The following is a 21,326-nucleotide window of genomic DNA, read 5'->3' as shown; positions in this document are numbered from 1 at the left end:
CAAGCAGTTTTGGATGGCCATCCAAAAATATTCAATGTGTGAAATAGTTTGCCAACTTTTGTAGACAAAATACGAAAATGACCATTCCAGTGACTTTTTGGAGAATTCACAAATACAGGAAAGACGCACTTCTGACTATTTCGTTAACGAATATAGTCAAATGTCTGTTTCTCATATAGATGCGTTTCAGTCAAAAACCAATAATAAATGTTAATCTTTTGCCACTTCTGAGAGATTATGGGTCTTTGGGAAATATTGGTTCCAGATCTAGGAAGATCATTTACGTGCAACATCTACCAATAAATTGGAAATGAGCAAATTAATTTAAGTTGCTATTATTCGAAAATTAGAGAACGAAACCTGATGGTTTTCTTTTATAATTTGTCACAATATCTTGTGGAATTCTTTCGAGTATCTCGCCTATATAAACTGTATCGTTTATTGTAGTGTTGTAGGATATTCAACGGTCGGCCCCGCTCGACTGTAGCCTTTGCTTACTTGTTTTAATATGTGATTTGAATTTAAAAACAAGGTATAATTTTTAATAGTTAGGAAGTGTAATTTTTAATAGTTAAGAACACTTAGGTGCATTTTGCTCCTTCATAAAATCAATTTGTCGTTGGGCGCAACCACTGCATTCTTTATTTTATATTTTTGTTGTTTTTTTTTTTTTAAATTCTAAACATAACGTTTTCAAAACAAAATTGCTCTAGGACTACCATAAAATGACATTTACTTAAGTTCTGATTTCTTGGTGCTGGGTAAAGAATATGCCAAAATCGCTGCAACTGTAAGGAAAATTAAGTCGTGAATATTCAAAAATGTACTAAAATTATTACAAATCTACTTACAAAACATAACACCACCCAACATTACAATCGGCGGTATGCAACCCATTGCCATGAATATGGGAAATAAGATATTACCCAAAATGGTGCCGATGAGACCACATGACATGGAGGAGGAAACAATTATGGTTCTGCAATAAATATCAATTATAACTCAAACATATATTAAAGTGGAATATTTTATAGTACCTGGATGATGTTGGAAACAAATTAACCGATGCCCCAATCAAAGCTGTCATTGCTATCGTGCCCATACTTATGTAAGTAGAAGAGATGATGAGCGTTGTAACAGTGGACGATGACCAATAGAGAGTGAAACCGCAAACTGCACAAATTAATAAGGTTATAACTGAAAGAATTTGAAAATAAAATTAAATACATATATATTTTTAATTCAATTAATTTGGTGTAATCATACTATTCCCTGCCTAGCCCTGGTAAATATTGCCATCTTCCCCTACCAATAAATAAACGTTGTTTTTATACCCTAAGTCATAATGGATGCAGAGGGTGTACAGGGTGAGATGAAAAAACTGCAACCTACTTCAGACTGCTGTCATTTCTAAGCTACTCGTCCGACAACTGTTAAAATTATTGCAGTGACAGCTCATAATATTGTTTACAAGAGTACAAAAGCATTTTGGTGAGAATTTTAAAGAAAAAAAGTTATTCGTGGTGGAATTCAAGCGTGATGGTAAGATTTCATTATATTTGGCTGGAAAATCTCAAGTGGCTATCGTTAGAGCACTCCAGCATTTGAATGTGAATAAATCTTTTGTGTCTCGTACCATGGCTGGTAAGGAGTGATATTGGTAGCGTAGCCCGACGTCAAGGAAGTGGACGGAGGAAAACAGCAACATAATCAGAAATGATTCGAAAAGTAAAGAAGCGACTTGATCGAAACCCGCGTCGCAGTGGCTGAAATATGAGCCGTATTCCTTTCGGCAAATATTGAGAAATGAGCTAAGGGTAAAGTCATTGAAATTCCAAAAAGTGGAAGAACATATACCGCAACAGAAAAAAATTGACTCAAAAGAGCTAAAGAGTTGATTCGCTTTGTCGAAATTGGTGAACTGCCGAATTTGTTTTTCTCCGATGAGAAAACATTTGTTGTCCAGCAGTTTGTAAACAAACATATTGATCGTGTTTACTTGCCAAAGAGCGCCGGCCATGCTGATGGTGTGGACCGCCATAACAGCCGATGGTCGTTCTCCGCTCGTATTAATCGACCGTGGCATCAGAATAAATCCCGAATATTATCGCGAAAATATTCTGGAGGGTTTATTAAAGCCTTAGACACGCAAACATTTTGGCCGCAGACCTTGGACATTCCAACCGGACTCAGCACCATCGCAATCAGCACGCGCCACCCAAGAATGATTACCAAATTAAGTTCCTCGCTTCATTTCCAGTGCATAATGGCCACCAAAATCTCCGGATACCAATCCGTTGGACTATTGTGTCTGAAGTATTTTGGAAAGCAAGGTCGGCACTAAAAAATACCAAAGTGTCGATCACCTGAAGCAAGCACTTCGCCGGGAATGGGCCAAAATACCGCAGAGCAACATTCGGGCAACGATGGTTTCATTGGCCGTTTGGAGGCCATAATTCGTACCAAAGGCGAACAATTCGAACAAATCTAAACTTATTCTAAAATTTGATGCTATTTCCGAAATTTTTTGCTTTCATTCAATTAAATTAAAAAAAAAATTTAAAAATATAGCGTTTGACTTTGTTACAGTTTTTTATCTCACCCTGTATATACACTCAAGAACCATACGGTTGAGTGTATAAAAAGGACCAAAAGACTCCTTTGTAAACTCGCTTGGATATTACATTTTTCTACTATAATATTTCTTGTATTTTTATCTGCAATATTACCGAAGAGGCTATCTACCTTAAATGTGCGGATTTCGAGGAATCTTAATCTGAACATTTCCAAAAGTGTGGAAGAGGGAGAAGAACCTACCATCTCTATGAAGTTTACTTTGCAATGCAAACTTTCAAATTGCCGATACACGGTCTTCTTTTTTAGTTCTACTTTCACAATCAGCGAGATTTTCCATGTAATCATTGTATGCGTAGTACGTCCATCCCCTCTCAGACAATTTTATTTACTCACCTTGCATTCTCTTTTCTCCCAACTTGTTTATAAGAGTTCCTGCAGCCAGAAATGCAACACATATTACACAGCTCACCACAATGTTATTGGCATATGTTGATGGAGTTATAATCTGTAGAATCAAGAAATTTTCCAAAAATTCTTTGTTTTTAATTTACCTTTAAAAAAAACTCCTTACCACAATGCATGTCTCTTCAGGATTTGTAATAATCTCGGTTTTGTTAACGCTATACTCCAATATTGTGCACAGACTTGTAGCATCCGATGATATCTGTTCATACTCATTAATGGAGGCAAATAGCTGGGGCAACCAGAGGCGCAAGGTGTTTTTTCTGGCAAAAAAAGAAAAATAATAATAATAATAATAATAATAATAATAATAATAATAATAATAATAATAATAATAATAATAATAATAATAATAGTAATAATAATAATAATAATAATAATAATAATATTAATAATAATAATAATAATAATTATTATAATAATAATAATAATAATAATAATAATAATAATAATAATAATAATAATAATAATAATAATAATAATAATAATAATAATAATAATAATAATAATAATAATAATAATAATAATAATAATAATAAAAATAATAAAAATTAAAAAAATACATTTTTTAATTAAAACAAGTAAAAAAGCTGTAAATTTTATGATACCCCACACGGCTTTGCATATTTAGTAGAGCTTCACATAACAATTAATTATTATTTAAAGTTCAAAGGACTAAATATGCCGAAGCATTTGTAACTTTTCAATACGGGCTTATATTGCCCATTTGGTGAACAATTAACTTGAAATCGGATAAAAATATATAAATCGGAGCTATATCCAAATCCGAATCGATCTCGATAAAATTTGGCAAAGATATTTCTGAGCTGTATTTGTTATATTTCTCTGTTGTTAGGGAGTGCATATTACGGCTGTGGGGAACAAATATAATAAATCGGATGAACAATATGTATGGGAGCTATAGCTATATCTGAACCGATCTTCTTTGACATACTAGCTTCTAGACTCAATTCGGTCGTAAATGCCTAATTCCATCCCATTTGGGCCAATATTATACGTTTGGTGCACAATAAAAGACAAATCGGACGAAGTGATATATGGGAGCTATATCCAAATCTGACCCGATCTCCATAGAATTTAACAATTGTATTTTTGAGCTGTATTTGATATGTTTCCCCAAATATTGTTGTTACAGAGAGCATATTACGGCTGCGGAGAAAAAAGTAACAAATCGGATGAACAACATATATGGGAGCTTTAGCTATATCTGAACCGATTTCGAAATTTTCAAATTTGGCATACTTATTTTCAGGTCTAATTTGGTCGTATGTGGAAAATTCCATACTATTTAGGCTGATATTACACGTTTGGTGCACAATAAAAAGCAAAGCGGACGAAGATATTTATGGCAGCTATATCTAAATTCTGGCCAATTTTAATGGGGTTCCTCCTTGGGCCAAACAAATAATTTTGCAAAATTTCATCTGGATCGGGCAATAAATGCGACCTGTACTTTGTTTACAAAAATACATGGACAGACGGACAGAGGGACAGAGGGACGAACATGCATAAATCGACTCAGAATGTGATTCTATGCAGATCATCAAAAGGAACTATGGGTTTATCTCGTTCCCTTTTGGCTGTTACAAACGAATGCATAAAGGCATAATACCCTGACCGCCTTGTGGTGTAGGGTATAAATAGTTGGGTGTTATTACAATATGGTTGTTTTTATAAAAACCGAGATTTGTATCAGTGTAAAAATACATTGTTGGTCAAGGGATTAAACTTCGGAGACATTTCCTTAGTTCTGTGAATTTTTAAATCAAAAATATTCTTACCCAAACAACATGAAAAACTTCAAGGTTAATACTCGCAAAGTCAAACTTATGTATGACTTTGAAAACAGAAGTTTAAATGGACCAGTTTGCCCTTGCAAAGGATTTTTTGTTAGATTTATTTCTGTAATTCCTGTAACTTTCACATTGTCCTCTTCAGGTTGGTGAGTGGGGAAATCATTTTTTAGTTCCGATATCTGCAAATTTTATTAAAATTAATTAATATATCGAAATAATAAAATAGTCAACAATACCGAATACGTTTCCTTCGAATTCTTTGTGTTCATTGCATACATTGTTCTAAACACTTTTAGAGCTTCTTCATTTCTGCCTTTGGTCATTAAAAATCTTGGGGTTTCAGGAAATCCTAGTAACACCAGTCCACCCAAAAGGCTTGGTATGCCACATATTGCCAGATATATTCGCCAGGAGTTGACTGTAAATGTACCGACATTTTTATACATTTTTTGTTCGAAAGTTTGTATACTTACATTGTATATTCCCTAGTAGGAAATTCCAGTCATTTGGCAAAATAAGCAATGCCAATACTGGCAATAAAACTGCGCCAATGGAAATCATGGTTCCAATAATCATCGTGATGCGTGACCGGTAATTGCAGCCATGAAATTCGGTTATATAAGGCATTAGAACAGAAAATGGTCCAGAGATTCTGTAAAGGAAGATATTTCGAATGGTGGTAAAAGGAAGCACTCGGTTTTTAAGGCCGTTATATGCCATTAGTCTATATTTACAGGGTGAGATAAAAAACTGTACCAAAGTCAAACGCCATATTTTTTAAATTTTTAAATGAAAGCAAAAATGTCAGAAATAGCATCAAATTTTTAAATAAGTTTAGATTTGTTCGAATTGGTCACCTTTGCACGAATTATAGCCTTCAAACGGCCAATGAAACCGTCACACGCTGCCCGAATGTAGCTCTGCGGTATTTTGGCCCATTCCCGACGAAGCGCTTGCTTGAGGTGATCGACACTTTGGTATTTTTTAGTGCCAACCTTGCTTTTTTAGTGCCAAAATACTCCAGACACAATAGTCCAACGAATTGGTATCCGGAGATTTTGGTGGCCATTATGCACTGGAAATGAAGCGAGAAACCTCACTTTGAGTGGAGCGTGCTGAATGCGATGGTGCTGAGTCCAGTTGGAATGTCCAAGGTCTGCGGCCAAATGTTTGCGTGCCCAAGGCTTTAATTTTGTTTGTTTACGAACTGCTGGACAACGAATGTTTTCTCATCGGAGAATACCAAATTCGGCAGTTCACCACGTTCGGCCAATCGAAGCAACTCTTTAGCTCTTTTTTGAGTCTATTTTCTTTCTGTTGCGGTGTAAGTTCTTGCACTTTCTGCCATTTCAATGGCTTAACACCGAGCTCATTTTTTAATATTTGCCGAATGGAATATTGCGATATGTTCAGCTTACGAGCCATTTTTCGGCCACTGCGATGCGGGTTTCGATCAAGTCGCTTCTTTACTTTTCGAACCATTTCTGTTGATGTTGCTGTTTTCTTCCGTCCATTTCATTGACATCGGGCTACGCTACCACATTTAAATGCTGGAGTGCTCTAACGATAGCCACTTATGGTTTTCCAGCCAAATATAAAGACATCACACTATCACGCTTGAATTCCATAACGAATAACTTTTTTTTCTAGAAAATTCTCACCAATATAATGAGCTGTCACTGAAATAATTTTAACAGCTGTCGGACGTGTGGTTTAGAAATGACAGCAGTCTGAAGTTGGTTGCAGTTTTTTCATCTCACCCTGACACACATCCAATCTTTCGGGCCAAAACTATTTCAACCTCTTCATATGTAAACCCTAGAAATTAACAGTGACCTCAATATCAAATTTCAGCACTACCCTTCACTCAATACCAAATTTAGTCCCATTTAGTACTTTTCGAACAATTATAGTACACATTTCCAAAACCTCCTCCATATCTTAAACATAGACACCAAAAGTGGATTTATATAAAATTTCGGGTTCTAAGCTCTACCCCTGCATTCAACACCCATTTTAGTAACACTTAGTACTTTTCGAACAATTATAGTACATACTCAAATCTCAAACACAGATGCCTTCAGTAATTTAAATATCAAATTTTAGAATTTTATTACCCAATTCCAAATAAAGTACCATTCAATACTTTTCGTACAATTATAGTACACATTTCCAAAACCACCTGCATATATTAACCACAGATACCAAAAGTGACATGTATATCAAATTTCAGGAGTTCAGCACTGTTCCTTCACCCGAAACCAAATTTAGTACTTTACGTACAATTGTAGTACACATGTCCAAACCACCGCCAACTTTCAAACATAGATGCCATCAGTAATCCAAATATACCAAATATATACCAAAAATACCAAATTGTACCAAATTTAGTACCGTTTAGTACTTCTCGTACAAATATATATAGCATTTCTAAACCAACACCAAATCTCAAACACAGATGCCATCAGCAATCTAAATATCAAATTTCATATTTTCATCTCTATCCCTTCACCCAATACCGAATATAGTACCATTCAGTACTTTTCCTACAATTACAGTACACAATTCCAAAACCACCTCCATATGTTCAAGCTACACATGAACAGCGATCCTAATACCAAATTTCAGATTTCTAGCAAATATCTGTTCACTCAATGTGAAATTGTAGCAAATGTAGTACTATTTAGTACCTTTGGTGCACTTGTAGTACTCATTTCCAAAACCATCTCTTTATCACAAACCTATCATCAAAAGGGACTCCAATGGCAACTTTCAAAATTCCAGCTTCATCCGTTCACCCTAAACCAAACTTTTACAAATTTAGTATCATTTAGTACAGTTCGCACACAACTTCCCTATATCAAATTTACTTCCCAATCTTGATTTTCATACCAAATATCAAGTTTTTCAAACCAATTTTCATTTTTCAAATTGTACCAACTGTAGTACTATTTAGTACTTTTCGTGCACTTGTGGTACATATTTCCAAAAACACCTTTCTATCACAAACATTTCAACAAAAGAGACTTCAATACCAACTCTCAAAATTGTAGCTACATCCGTTCACGCTTAACTAAACTGTTTAGAATTTAGTACCATTACTAAATGGTACCAAGACCACCTTGATATATGAATATATATATTCCTACCTTAATTCTCCTATCAAATTTTAAATTTTTAGATCTATTCCTTTACATAAGGGTACCATTTTAGAAGTCTAGTACCAATTTAGTACTCTTCGTAACCTGTAAGTTCGAGTTTCCAAGAAACCCTGTGGTACATTTATCCTGCACTCCATCAGGACTCTCATTCTAAATGTCAGAATTCTAGCTCATTCCGTTTGTCCAATACTAAATATTCAATTATTAGTAATTTAAGTAGTTTTCGTACACTTTTAATACGAATTTTCAAAAACCCAGGCTTTTACACGACAACACACCAAGACTTACCTACGTGCTCATTTTTAAGATTCTAGCTTTAGAGAATCGTCTTTTTATACCTTACAACACTATGTGTTGGGGTTACTATAAGTTTGATTGGGAAACTATTTATGGATCTTGATATCTAGCCGAGCTGAGTCGATCTAGCTATGTATGTCCGTTCGTCTGCCCGTATGTCCATGTTAATTTGTAATAAAGCTACAATTATGGCCCGATCCTCACGAAATTGAAAATGAAGATGGGGTTAGGGTCAGAATAGAAGCCTCTTGTCTTTGGAGATGATCATAAAATATTAAGGGGGTTGATTTGGCTATTGCTCTATAGACCACGATTAAAAACTAATCGACGCGAAAATTTTCATGGAGTTTGAGTTTAGAACTGGGTAGAAGCCTACCAATTTGGATGGTCATAGGACAATATTTAGAGGGCGAAATAGACCCTATTGCATGCGATTTTTTCAATTTAACTTACAATTTTGAATTGTACAAGTATAATAGGTCGTCAAATGGAAGAAATAATGAGATTTTGGTAAAAAATATTAATTTCACCTCGCTACTTACACGAATCCCGAAAAGAATTTCGCAATAATTAATTCTATGCGACTTTGACTCATGGCCGACCAGAGGACGAATATAACATTCACCAAACAGCCCCATACCATAATGCCTTTACGTCCCTTTGTGTCGGCCAAATAACCCCAAGCCAATGAAGATGAAATCATTCCTAAGGAGATTCGAAAACAAATTAAAACATTTCTAAAAATCAAGTTTCACAACAGCTTACCACAAGACGTTATGGCATTCAGTATACCCTTATCCATAAGACTCAGATCAAGATCACATTCGGCACTGGGTAATATAAAAGAGATGACAGCTGTTTCAATAACCCCCGCCAACATGGCTGGAAATGCTGCTGCCAGCAGTAGAATATTAAAACGTCCAAATCCTGTAGCTTTTATGGCTGCCTCAAAATCAGCTGGCTGCTGGGGAGGTGGCGGTGGTGCAAAATCAGTTGCTGGCTTTTTTGGTGGAATTTTCATATCCATTATTGATGCAAAATCCTTGGGGGTATCTGTCAAAGAAAAAATTCTCCCTCAAATTCTCAATTACCAGAGACTAGGCAATAGCTTACATTTTCCTTCCAAATTCATATCCATGTCGAGTTGTTTTTTTTTTAGTTCAGCGTTCTAACTTTTATTAATGCTTCGAAATATTTCCGTTATTATTGCTGACTGTTTGCCATGTTACTGATTTCAATTGTAGACTTTTCAGCGCATTTGTCGTCAACAATTCTTTTTTTATCTTTAGCAATGACATGATTCCTCATTCTAATTGGAAACCAATTGAGCGATTGATAATGTAAAAGAACTCATTATGTTTGCTGATATATGTAAGTGTGGAAACACAAGGGGGTAGCATCGATTTTTGGCTCTATGTAGAATGTACTCTGTGAATACATGCATACATGCAACATCGTTTTTTTTGGAGTTTCTAATCTGAGAGTCAGGGATGGGAAATTATGTACCATCATTTTTGTTTTCAGTATACTAACAATAAATCTGTATAATGTCTTTTGGCTAATGTGCAATGTTTCCGTAAGTACCCTATTCTAAACGCCTTGTCTGGCATTATGTCCTCAGCGATGTTTATGCCAAATCAAAGCATTATAATTGTACAATTCTTAACCCAGTAATTTTGGCACATATCTCAAATATTCCACATAATTCCGATAGAAAAATCTGACAAAAATAATGAAAATACACAATATCCGGAGTTTCAATTATATGGCCATATGTGAAAATGTCAGAAAATTCTGTTAAGAACTTTAAGAAAATTAAATTGCACAAACAATATTTAGCTACGGTACGGTTTTGAAAATTGACATATCACAGTAATTTGAAAATTTTCAGATTAAGATTTCTTGCCTTTTTTTAATCTATGGTGTCTTCTAGAACCCACTATGATCTACAAATACCAATTTTTTTAGACAAATCCATGGAAAAATGTTGCAAAAATCATCAAAACATCCAATATGGGGAGGTACCGTTATATGGGGGCTATACAAAAACGTGGACCTATACATACAATGGGGACCAACATGTGGATGAACATATAAGCTAGAACCTATTACGAACTACAAATACCAATTCGTGGAAAATGTGGCAAAAATCATAAAAATACCGAATATCGGGAAGTACTATTATGTGGGGGCTACATGAAAATGTTGACCTTTACATTCTACGTTCCCCCACGGCAACTAGAACCTATTATGACCTACAAATACCAAATTTTAGACAATACCGAATATCGGGAGGTACCGTTATATGGCGGCTATACCAAAACATTCAAAACATTTCAATAACCACCATCCTAGACACAATACAAATTATTCTGGCAAATTTTGAAGATCTACGTGAAATAATGAGGGCTGTATCGTAATTTCCACAGAAAATCAGGCAGACGGACATCGTTAAATCGACTTAGAATGTAATGCTGAATGAAACCGTCACACGCTGCCCGAATGTTGCTCTGCTATATTTTGGCCCATTCCCGGCGAAGCGCTTGGATGGGGTGATCGACACTTTAGTATTTTTGGTGCCAACCTTGCTTTCCAAAATACTCCAGACACAATAGTCCAACGGATTGGTATCCAGAGATTTTGGTGGCCATTATGCGCTGGAAATGGAGCGAGGAACCTCATTTTGTAACCATTCTTGAGTGGCGTGGTGTCTGCGGCTAAAATGTTTGCGTTCCCAAGGCTTTAATACATCCTCCAGAATATTTGCGCGATAATAGTCGGCATTTATTCTGATGCCACGGTCGATTAATACGAGCGGAGATCGACCATGGCTTTGCCCCGAGCTCATGTTACAAGTATTTGCTGAATGGAATATTGCGATATGTTCAGCTCATGAGCAATTTTTCGGCCGGTTTCGATCAAGTCGCTTCTTTATTTTTCGAACCATTTCTGCTGATGTTGCTGTTTTCTTCCGTCCACTTCCTTCACATCGGGCTGCGCTACCAGCATCACGGTAACGAGCGATGGTACGAGACACAAAAGATTTATTCACATTTAAATGCTGGAGTGCTCTAACGATAGCCACTTGTGGTTTTCCAGCCAAATAAAAAGAAATCACACTATCACGATTGAATTCCATCACGAATAACATATTTTCTGGCAAATTTTCACCAAAATGCTTTTCAACGCTTGTAAACAATATAATGAGCTGTCACTGGAATAATTTTAACAGCTGTCGAACGAGTGGCTTAGGAATGACAGCAGTCTGAGATTGTTTGCAGTTTTGTCATCTCACCCTACATCTTCAAACGATTTCGGGTTAATTGTGCACAAAATGCCCAATTTCAGTCCAAATAACCTAAATTTTGGCACATCTGACCACATTCAGTGTAGAGGCAAGTGCGTCAAATTTGGAGAAAATCGTTTCAGTTATTGTTGTAGCTCTCATATTTATATTTCATCCGATTTGGTGTTAAAGTCCCTCACATGCATAATATGCACTCTACAAGAATGGTACCAGATAAATTGATAATATAATCATTATCGAAGTCATATCAGGCACTATACTGCAATGTTATTTGGTTGGTATGATCTACTTCACATAAATTCCCAATATACTCTGCTAAATACGCATAGTGGTGTAGGGTATCGTATAGTTGGACCCGTGCGACTTTTGACCTTTCCTAATATAATACAATTAAATAATTTTCGAGCGTTACTTGTGTATAAGGCGATTCTTGGTAAAAATACAGATCAAACAGAACACGGAAAGTGCATGAGATGTTTGTACCAGTGTTGCCGAATAGTTCCCCAACTATTTCAAGCTCTACCTTAATAATCTGCTGGATTTTACCTGTTCTAATTTTTTGTGTTACACAGTGTAATGTAAACAATATTTTAACCATTTCCCCACTTCGATATAGCCTTTTCAATCCTTCTGAACTTAAAAATAACAAAATATCCGAATATTTTACATGACATTTATTTTAACACATTTTCATTATTTCCTTATTATTGTATTGTTTTAAAAGTAATATTTGATTTTAATAAAAATCTATTTACTTTAGTTCTAATTTACTAGTATTTGGTAAAATTGAAGCCAATATGCAACCAACTGAAAATATAAAAATAAAATTTTTATTTTAAAATAAAACAATAATGAATACAGAAGAGACTTACTAAACAAAACAGCACCAACCATCACAAAAGGTGGAATGCAACCAAATGACATGAAGACCGGAAAAAGAACATTGCCCAAAATCGAACCAATGCGGCCAAGCATCATGGCCATGGAGACAATTATTGTTCTATGAAAAATAATATTTGATAATTTTTAATTTGATAATTAAATAAAAAGAGGTCAAGGGTATAAATTTGAAAAATTGTAAACATACGATTGCATAAGGTTACTTTTTTAATTCTACCATAATTACCTTAATGAAGTAGGAAATAAATTCGCCGAGGCTCCCACAGCAGAGGTGTTTGCCATACTACACAGAGCCACGTACAATGAAGATATGATTAAAGTGGCCACCGAAGATGATGACCAATAGAGGCCGATGCCACAGACACCAGCGCAAGATAAACCGATTACTAAAATTGCAAAATAGAGTTTGAAATTTGGTAATTGTAAATTGTTCTTGGTTATTTGATGTATTTACTCTGCATTTGTTTATTGCCAATTTTATTGACCAGAGTCCCAGCTATGAGGTAGGTGACCAAACCAACACAGGCCACAACAATGTTATTGGTGTAAGTGGCAGGAGTTATGACCTGTAATTAAACATAATTATAAAGAGCAAGACAACTGTAGCGATTGCTACAGTTGGGCACGACGTCCATTTCATATTCTATGTATGTATCTGATAAGAATGGATTAATCCTTTAAGATATTGTGATATATAATTAGAATATTTAAACAATCATTCCAAATATCTAGCTAGTTGAAAAGTACTGCAGGGATGGACGGGATGATGACCTCTTTCTACATGGTCCCCATGTTAAAATAGCCAATTGACATAAATGAAAATAATTACAAAATGAATCAATTGAATTAATTTCGAAAGTAGTTTATAACTTATTTTAAAACCGATTCAATAAATTTAAGGGTAGTTCAAATTTACCGCTACTTTAAAATTACAACTATATTAGTTCTTCGCAAAAGCAAGAACTCGCCCACCAGTCAAATTTCTCTTAGCTTTATACCCTCAACCATATAGCTAGAGAGGGTATCAGGGTGAGATGAAAAAACTGCAACCAACTGTAAAGCCATTGAAATTCCAAAAAATGCAAGAACTTACACCGCAACAGAAAGAAAATAGACTCAAAAGAGCTAAAGAGTTGCATCGCTTGGCCGAAAGTGGTGAACTGCCGAATTTGGTTTTCTCCGATGAGAAAAAATTCGTTGTCCAGTAGTTTGTAAACAAACAAAATGATCGTGTTTACTAGTCAAAGAGGTAAGCTGAAAATGTGCAAAGGATATTTGGAGCCGATCTAGTGATGTCCGTCCGTCTCTTTGGCTGGTGCGCGCGATAACTCTCGAAGGTAGATCCGATTTGGTTCAAACTTGGTACATCGTAATATTATTATCAAGCTTAGACCGAGTTCGGAGATGGGCAATATCGGTCCACTCCTTCTGGTACCTCCCCCACAAAATGCCGAAATTTTCAAAGAAAATATTTTATTGCACAGAGAGAAAAGGATTATCCGATTTTGCTCTTACTTTGCAAATCGCAATATTTGCAACAGCTCAGGTGCGAAAGTGGACAATGTCGGTCTACTCTATCAAGTACCCACAAAGGGTCATCATTTTGAATTGTTATAACTGTTATAAAATGTGTATAAGAGTCCGATTGTCTCCAAAATACACACATCACTATATTTTTCTCAACCCAAGGTCTGGTGTGAAGATGGAATATATCGGTCCACTCTTTCTGGTACCGCTCCCACATAGGGTCAAAATATCTATGTAGCTCATAAGACGCTAAATTAACATCCGATTCCATTCAGACTTGGCACATCTCAATATTTCTATGAACAAAATATCTTTTATAAAAATGGTCGAGATCGGGCCATTTCTTCTGGTACCTCACCCACAAAGGTCAACATTTTTAATACTCGTAAAATCATAAAAAATACTCGTAAAATCATAAAAAATATGCATCCCGTTCTCTTCAAATGTCATTTTGAAAAACAAAACGCTCAATGAAGTCGAAATAGACATCCAATACTCTTCAAATTTAATACATCCAAACATTTTTACAAACGCAAAATCTGATGTGAAGATGATAGATATCTGCCAACCTGTTCTGGTTCTTCAACCACAAAGGGTCGAAATATCCAATACTTATATCTGTAATAATTGCGAAATAAGTCGGCGATTTTATACAACTTACTATATCTAAATATTTTCCTTAGTCAGAAATCTTTTTATACCCTCCACCTTGGAAAGGAGGGTATATGAATTTTTTAACATCCTTAAATATTCGTCGTAGACCCCACAAAGTATATATATTCAAAATCAGCATAAAATTCTATGTTGATTTAACGATGTCCGTCTGTCTGTTGAAATCACGATACAACCCACATTATTTGACATAGAGCGTCAAAATTTGTCTGTGATGGTTGCTATTGAGAATGGTTGGTATTGAAATGATATATGATATAATGATATATCGGTCCACGTTTTGGTATAGTCCCCATATAACGGTACCTCCCGATATTCGGTATTTTGACGATTTTTGCCACAATTTTTCATGGATTTGTCCGAAACTTGGTATTTGTGGGTCATAATGGGTTCTAATGTTTCCATTTGCTCAAGGTGGAGGGTATTAAAAGTTCATAGTATGGAGAGTATATTAAGTTTGTCATATCGTTTATAACACCTCGAAATATACATTTTAGACCCCACAAGGTATATATATTGTTGATCAGTATAAAATGCTACGTCGGTTTAGCAATGTCCGTCCGTCCGTCTGTGAAAATCGCTCTAGCTTCCCAACGAAATGAAGGAAGTTGATAAAAACTTACTCAAATGTGTCTGCAGGACTTTTGGTATTGAAAATGGGCCATGTAGGTCCACGTCTTCGTATACCCCCCATATAACGATACCTCCGATATGCGGTATTTTGATAATTTTACCGACATTATTTATCGGAATGTATAGTCCATGTATAGTCCCCATATAACGGTACCTCCCGATATTGGGTATTTTGATGATTTTAGAGACATTATTTACCGGAACTATTTCAAATTTGGTATTTGAATTTCGTAATGAATACTACAGCTTATAACAAACAATTGTCTGTGCAGGTCACGTCTTCGTATAGCCCCCATATAACGGTACCCCTTGATATTCAGTATTTTGATGATTTAAGAGACATTATTTACCTGAAATGTATCAAATTTCGAATTTGAAGTTCGTTATGGATACTACAACCTAATACAGAAAATTGTCTGTGCGGGTCTACGATTTATAACCCCCATGGTACCTCCCTATATTCGGTATTTTGATGATTTTAACTACATTATAAACAGATTTTTTTTTTTTCAAGTTTCGCATTTGAATATTGTAATAGCTTGTGACAAAAGTTGCCTATGCAGGTCCACGTCGTCGTATAGACCCTAATATAACAGTTACATTTGGTATTTTTAAGATTTTAACAGAATTTTTAACGGATTTTATTTTTTGAAAATTGCCGAATTTGTATCTAATGGTGGAGGGTATTCAAAGTTCGGCCCGACCGAATTTGTATCTAATGGTGGAGGGTATTCAAAGTTCGGCCCGACCGAACTTACAGCTTTTTTACTTGTTACTGTTTAGGAGATATTATGTCAACTATCAATCAGAAATGCCAAATGAAAGATAATTTCCATATTTTTCTATTATGGTGACGATCATAAGTTAATTTCTCCTACGAGAAGAACTTATTGATCTGTGGATGATCTAATTTAATTAAAAAAAACAAGTAAGCAAAGGCTACAGTCGAGCGGGGCCGACCGTTGAATACCCTACAACACTATAATAAACCATACAGTATATAGGCGAGATACTCGAAAGAATTCCACAAGATATTGTGACAAATAATAAAAGAAAACCATCAGGTTTCGTTCTCTAATTTTCGAATAATAGCAACTTAAACTAATTTGCTCATTTCCAATTTATTGGTAGATGTTGCACGTAAATGATCTTCCTAGATCTGGAACCAATATTTCCCAAAGACCCATAATCTCTCAGAAGTGGCAATGTCACTGTAATGGACATTTTCGTATTTTGTCGACAAAAGTTGGCAAACTATTTCACACATTGAATATTTTTGGATGGCCATCCAAAACTGCTTGGCTTTTGCAATGTCCGGTAACCCCCATTCAAATGTGCCTGAGGATCGGGCGATAATTACGACCTGCTGACAATTTTGCAGTTTTTTGGTCCATTTCAACCCCTAAATATATGGCGATCATCTCCAAAAAGAGTAGGCTTCTATTCTGACCCTCATCTTATCCCCATGCAAAATTTTGTAAGGATCGGGCCATAAATGCGATCTGTATATGATATCCTGATATCCTAACTACTTAGTTTTGTTAGCTGTAGAAATATTACCAAATGTTTAATTCAAAATGAAAATATGCCAAAAATATGACAAAATTGAAAAAATATGAGAAAATATTACAAAATCTATATTTTCATCTTTAGAGAGATATTTTTATGCGATTTTTTAGGCGTTTTTTCTTTTCTGCCAAGAGGCTATTCTGAATTAATGAGAACTGTCGAAATCAGTTCAGCCGTTCTCGACATAAAATAGATCTTTCAAGCATATCTTCTTTGATAGACATATATATCGTACATATTTTGCTATATATTCGATTTGTTGGATCTTAACATCAATTTAAAGATCAGAAGGAACATTGTCATGGCTTTGTGATTTTGCCGGGATGTAAAATATTCGCGGTTTAATGAAAAATTTTGAATTTTTTCAACAAAAAAGATATGGTCTATTTTAGCCGCTAAATATTATCCGATGACCACCCAAATTGGTAGGCTTCTTCCCCGCCCTAAACTCTAGCTACATGCGAAATTCCGCGATCGATTGGTCTATAATTGCGACCTGTATAGCTACTGCAAAATCCGAAAATTTTTCAGTATTTGGTCCATTTCAACACCTAAACATTTGGCGATCATCTCCAAAAGAAATAGGGTTCTATTCTGACATTAACCCCACCTACATTTTAAATTTCGTGAAGATGGGGCCATAATTGCGACCTGTAGAGTGATTACAAATTAACATGGACAGACGGACAGACGTACAGACGGACAGACGGACGGACGGACATACATAGCTAGATCGACTCAGCTCGGCGAGCTAGGAAGATCCATATATACTTTCCTATATGGGAAACCAATATTTCGAGGTGTTACATAAATTCTGGCCCAATCAAACTTATAATACCCCCAACACATAGTGTTGTAGGGTATAAAAATTGAAAATTACTAGGCGTCTTTCCCACTGTTAATAGGAAGCTAATATCCCCTTCATTACTTACCACAACACACTCATCGATTACATTTTTAACAATCTCTGTCTTATTAACACTATATTCCAAAATTTTACACATACTGGTTGCCTCCGAAGAGATGTGTTCATATTCATTAAGCGATGCAAATAGTTGCGGCAGCCAAAGACGCATTGTGTTCAATCTGTTGGAGAAAAATTATAAAAATTCTTATATTAAATTTTCCAAACTTCTTCAAATTATCCCACTCACCCCAGTAAAATAAAAAATTGCATTAAACAGACGACAAGGCATAATCCCAAATTTCTCTTTGAGCAAAGTTCTCGAAAAGTGTTGGACTTTTTAGAAGATTTCAACTCCACATTGTTTTCTATTCTCGGTGCTGCACCAATTATGGATATATTACATTGGTTATTTGCAGTTTTATATTGTTTCTGCTTTACCTCTTCAATCAGGGATTTTATCTTAAATTAACCAAACAATAATTAAATTTAAACATTAAATAAAATAAAATATTTATAAACTCATTTTCAACTTACTGGAAATGAATCCCTTGATTTCCCCTTATTCATTGAATACATCATTTTAAATGCTTCCATTGCCTCGCAATTTCTACCCTTCGACATGAGAAAACGTGGACTTTCAGGCAGAAAACACAACAGTATGCTACTTAATAAACTCGGTAATCCGCATATTGCCATGAATATTTTCCATGAAACAACTGAAAAAAATATTTTTTTTTGGAAATATTTAAAGAAAAGTTAAACGTCTTACATTTCATATTGAATATTTGAAAACTCCAATCGTTTGGTAGAATTGATAATGCCAAAATCGGCAATACAATGTTTGCGGTCATAAACATTATGCCAATAATCATCATAACCTGGGGGCGACGATTTGTGCCATGGAACTCGGTTAGATATGAAATTAGAACGGCAAATGGCCCGCAAATTCTGAAATGAGGAAAACAAAAATCATCGTAAGTAAAAGCGACAAAAAAGTGATAAAGCAAACGGAGTGAGAAAGTAAGGCTAAGACTCTCACAATAATAAACATTAAGAGCGAATTGAGATAGAAGGCTAAAATTTTGCACACATGTTTATTTTTCCAGTAGGTAGGTTAAGTCATAAATAGGCCATGTAGGCCCCCGTTTTCATATAGCGCCCATATAACGGTACCTCCCGATATTCGGTATTTTAATTATTTTAACGACATTATTCACCGGAATTGTTTCAAATTTGGCATTTGAAGTCCGAAATTGATACTACAGCCTTAGACAGAAAATTGTCTGTGCAAGTCCACGTCTTCGTATAGCTCCCCATATAACGGTACCTTCCTATATTCGGAATTTTGATGATTTTAGCGACATTATTAACCAGAATTGTATCAAATTTGACACTTGAAGTTCTTAATGGATACTTCAGCTTAAGACAGAAAATTGTCTGTGCAGGTCCACGTCTTCGTATAGCCCCATATAACAGTACCTCCCAATATTCGGTATTTTGATGATTTTAGCGTCATTATTCAACGGAATTGTTTCAAAGTACGTATTTAGAGTTCGTAATGTGAACTTCAGTCTGTGGAAGAAAATTGTCTATGCAGGTCCAGGTCTTCGTATAGGCCCCATATATCAGTACCTACCTAGCACTTGCTTAAGGTGATCGACACTTTGTTATTTTTAGTGCCAACCTTGCTTTCCAAAATACTCCAGACAAAATAGTCCAACGGATTGGTATTCAGAGATTTTGGTGGCGATTGTGTGTACTGGAAATTAAGCGAGGAACCTCATTTTGTAACCATTCGTGGGTGGCGCGTGCCGAGCGCTATGGTGCTGAGTCCTGTTGTCCAAGGCCTGCGGCCAAAATGTTTGCGCGCCCAAGACTTTAATATACCCTCCAGAATACTTTCGCGATAATATTCGGCATTTATTCTGATGCCACGGTCGATTAATACGAGCGGAGAGCGACCATCGGCTGTTATGGCGGCCCACACCATCACCATGGCCGGCGCTTGAGTTCTGATGGCCAACCGAAGGTGCACATTTTCAGCCGACCTCTGTGGTAAGTAAACACGATCATATTGTTTGTTTACAAACTGCTGGACAACGAATGTTTTCTCATCGGAGAAACCCAAATTCGGCAGTTCACCACTTTCGACCAATCGAAGCAACTCTTTAGCTCTTTCTGTAGCGGTGTAAGTTTTTGAATTTTTGGAATTTAAATGGCTTTACACCGAGCTAATTTTTCAATGTTTGCCGAATGGTATATTGCGATAGATTCGGCTCACGAGCCATTTTTCGGCCACTACAACGCGGGTTTCGAACAAGTCGCTTCTTTACTTGATTTACATTTCTGCTGATGTTGCTGTTTTTTTTTCGCCCACTTCCTTGACGTCGGGCTACGCTACCGAGCGATGGTACGAGACACAAAAGATTTATTCATATTCAAATGCTGGAGCGCTCTAACCCAAGGCCTAATTTATGATCTCCCGCAGGAAGTACTTCAAATCGAGTCTTCCCAAAAATTCATTCATAATTTACTTACACAAAACCGCCAAAAAATTTCGCCAGCATCAGTTGGACAACATTTTGAGACAAGGCTGAGCAGATAACACATATCACATCGATCACAAATCCCCAGATAAGTAGATTTTTACGACCCTTCGTGTCGGCCAGATAACCCCAGGCAACGGCAGATACAATCATACCTAAAGCGCACACAAATATTTGTGATAAAATGACAGAAGAAAACCAAAACAAATTAACTCATTCGAACTTTGTTCAATGCCTACATACCTCCATAAGTGATGCCATTCAAAATACCCTTATCAACCAGATCCAAATTCAAATCACATTCGGCACTTGGCAGGATAAATGAAACCACAGCAGTTTCAAATACAGCCGCCATAATGGCTGGTATGGCCACCAATAACAGCAACACATTGAAACGTCCAAAACCACAAACTTTAATGGCTGTTTCATAATCGGCTGGTGTTTCAAAATCTAAGTCATCCTCTGTGTTGGTTCTTTTGATGGGATAAACTGTTCGAAACGTTAAAATTAAATATTTGCTAATATTATTTTAAATTGAACATATATATATTACTTCGTGGTGCGTCATTTTCTGTTACGGGGGTGTTTGGTATGGAATCCATTTTATTGTGTCACTAATTGTTGTTGTTGTTGCTGCTTTATCGTGTTGTAAGGGAGGAAACACACATTGTATAGTAATATTTGTTATAATTGCCCTTAAGGCAATTCGTTTAGAACCGTTCTAGCTACCGTTTCAAATCTAACTGAATAAAGCGACATAGATTTACTCAGTATCATCTTGTATTCTGAGATACAATGTTCTTATCCACTTTTTATCAGCTTTCATAAATTTTATGGGATTATACAAAATTATGATACTCTCGGCATTAAGTCGAATATTTGCTGTTTTTTGTTTTGAGCCAAAGCTAAACAAAAAAGTTTAATATCCTTCGAATTTTTAATATTTAAATT

General features: G+C 35.7%; 2 protein-coding genes across 2 annotated transcripts; both read right to left on the bottom strand.

Moving 5' to 3' along the window:
- Positions 1–687: 687 nt before the first annotated feature.
- On the bottom strand, positions 688–9,517 carry LOC131801844 (synaptic vesicle glycoprotein 2A-like). The gene is made up of 11 exons (XM_059120834.1): positions 9,428–9,517; positions 9,080–9,367; positions 8,857–9,019; positions 5,330–5,508; positions 5,093–5,274; positions 4,842–5,035; positions 3,149–3,302; positions 2,971–3,082; positions 1,038–1,197; positions 852–979; positions 688–788 (listed from the first exon to the last, which is right to left on the bottom strand). The coding sequence occupies exons 1-11, from the start codon at positions 9,450–9,452 to the stop codon at positions 733–735; spliced, it is 1,641 nt and encodes a 546-aa protein (XP_058976817.1). The 5' UTR covers positions 9,453–9,517; the 3' UTR covers positions 688–732.
- Positions 9,518–12,280: 2,763 nt separating this feature from the next.
- On the bottom strand, positions 12,281–21,126 carry LOC101897108 (probable metabolite transport protein CsbC). Its single transcript, XM_005183848.3, has 11 exons — positions 20,929–21,126; positions 20,619–20,864; positions 20,368–20,530; positions 18,599–18,777; positions 18,364–18,545; positions 18,077–18,288; positions 17,855–18,008; positions 12,976–13,087; positions 12,748–12,907; positions 12,494–12,621; positions 12,281–12,428 (listed from the first exon to the last, which is right to left on the bottom strand). Exons 1-11 carry the CDS (start codon positions 20,975–20,977, stop codon positions 12,373–12,375), a joined length of 1,641 nt encoding a protein of 546 aa, XP_005183905.2. The 5' UTR covers positions 20,978–21,126; the 3' UTR covers positions 12,281–12,372.
- Positions 21,127–21,326: the final 200 nt, after the last annotated feature.

Source organism: Musca domestica, unplaced genomic scaffold (assembly GCF_030504385.1).
Source record: "Musca domestica strain aabys unplaced genomic scaffold, Musca_domestica.polishedcontigs.V.1.1 18, whole genome shotgun sequence".
Lineage (NCBI taxonomy): Eukaryota > Metazoa > Arthropoda > Insecta > Diptera > Muscidae > Musca > Musca domestica.
The sequence above is the reverse complement of the archived record's forward strand: the minus strand, read 5'-3'. Positions and strand labels throughout refer to the sequence as shown.

Coding starts and splice junctions, on each gene's coding strand:
- LOC131801844 (XM_059120834.1), bottom strand. CDS start 9,452: ATGGATATGAATTTGGAAGGAAAAT. Junction 5,036..5,092: donor ATTCGAAGGAAACGTATTCG/GTATTGTTGACT, acceptor TAAAATTTGCAG/ATATCGGAACTAAAAAATGA. Junction 789..851: donor GTTGGGTGGTGTTATGTTTT/GTAAGTAGATTT, acceptor TTTTCCTTACAG/TTGCAGCGATTTTGGCATAT.
- LOC101897108 (XM_005183848.3), bottom strand. CDS start 20,977: ATGGATTCCATACCAAACACCCCCGTAACAGAAAATGACGCACCACGA. Junction 13,088..17,854: donor TAATCGATGAGTGTGTTGTG/GTAAGTAATGAA, acceptor GTTTAATTACAG/GTCATAACTCCTGCCACTTA. Junction 12,429..12,493: donor GGTTGGTGCTGTTTTGTTTA/GTAAGTCTCTTC, acceptor TTATATTTTCAG/TTGGTTGCATATTGGCTTCA.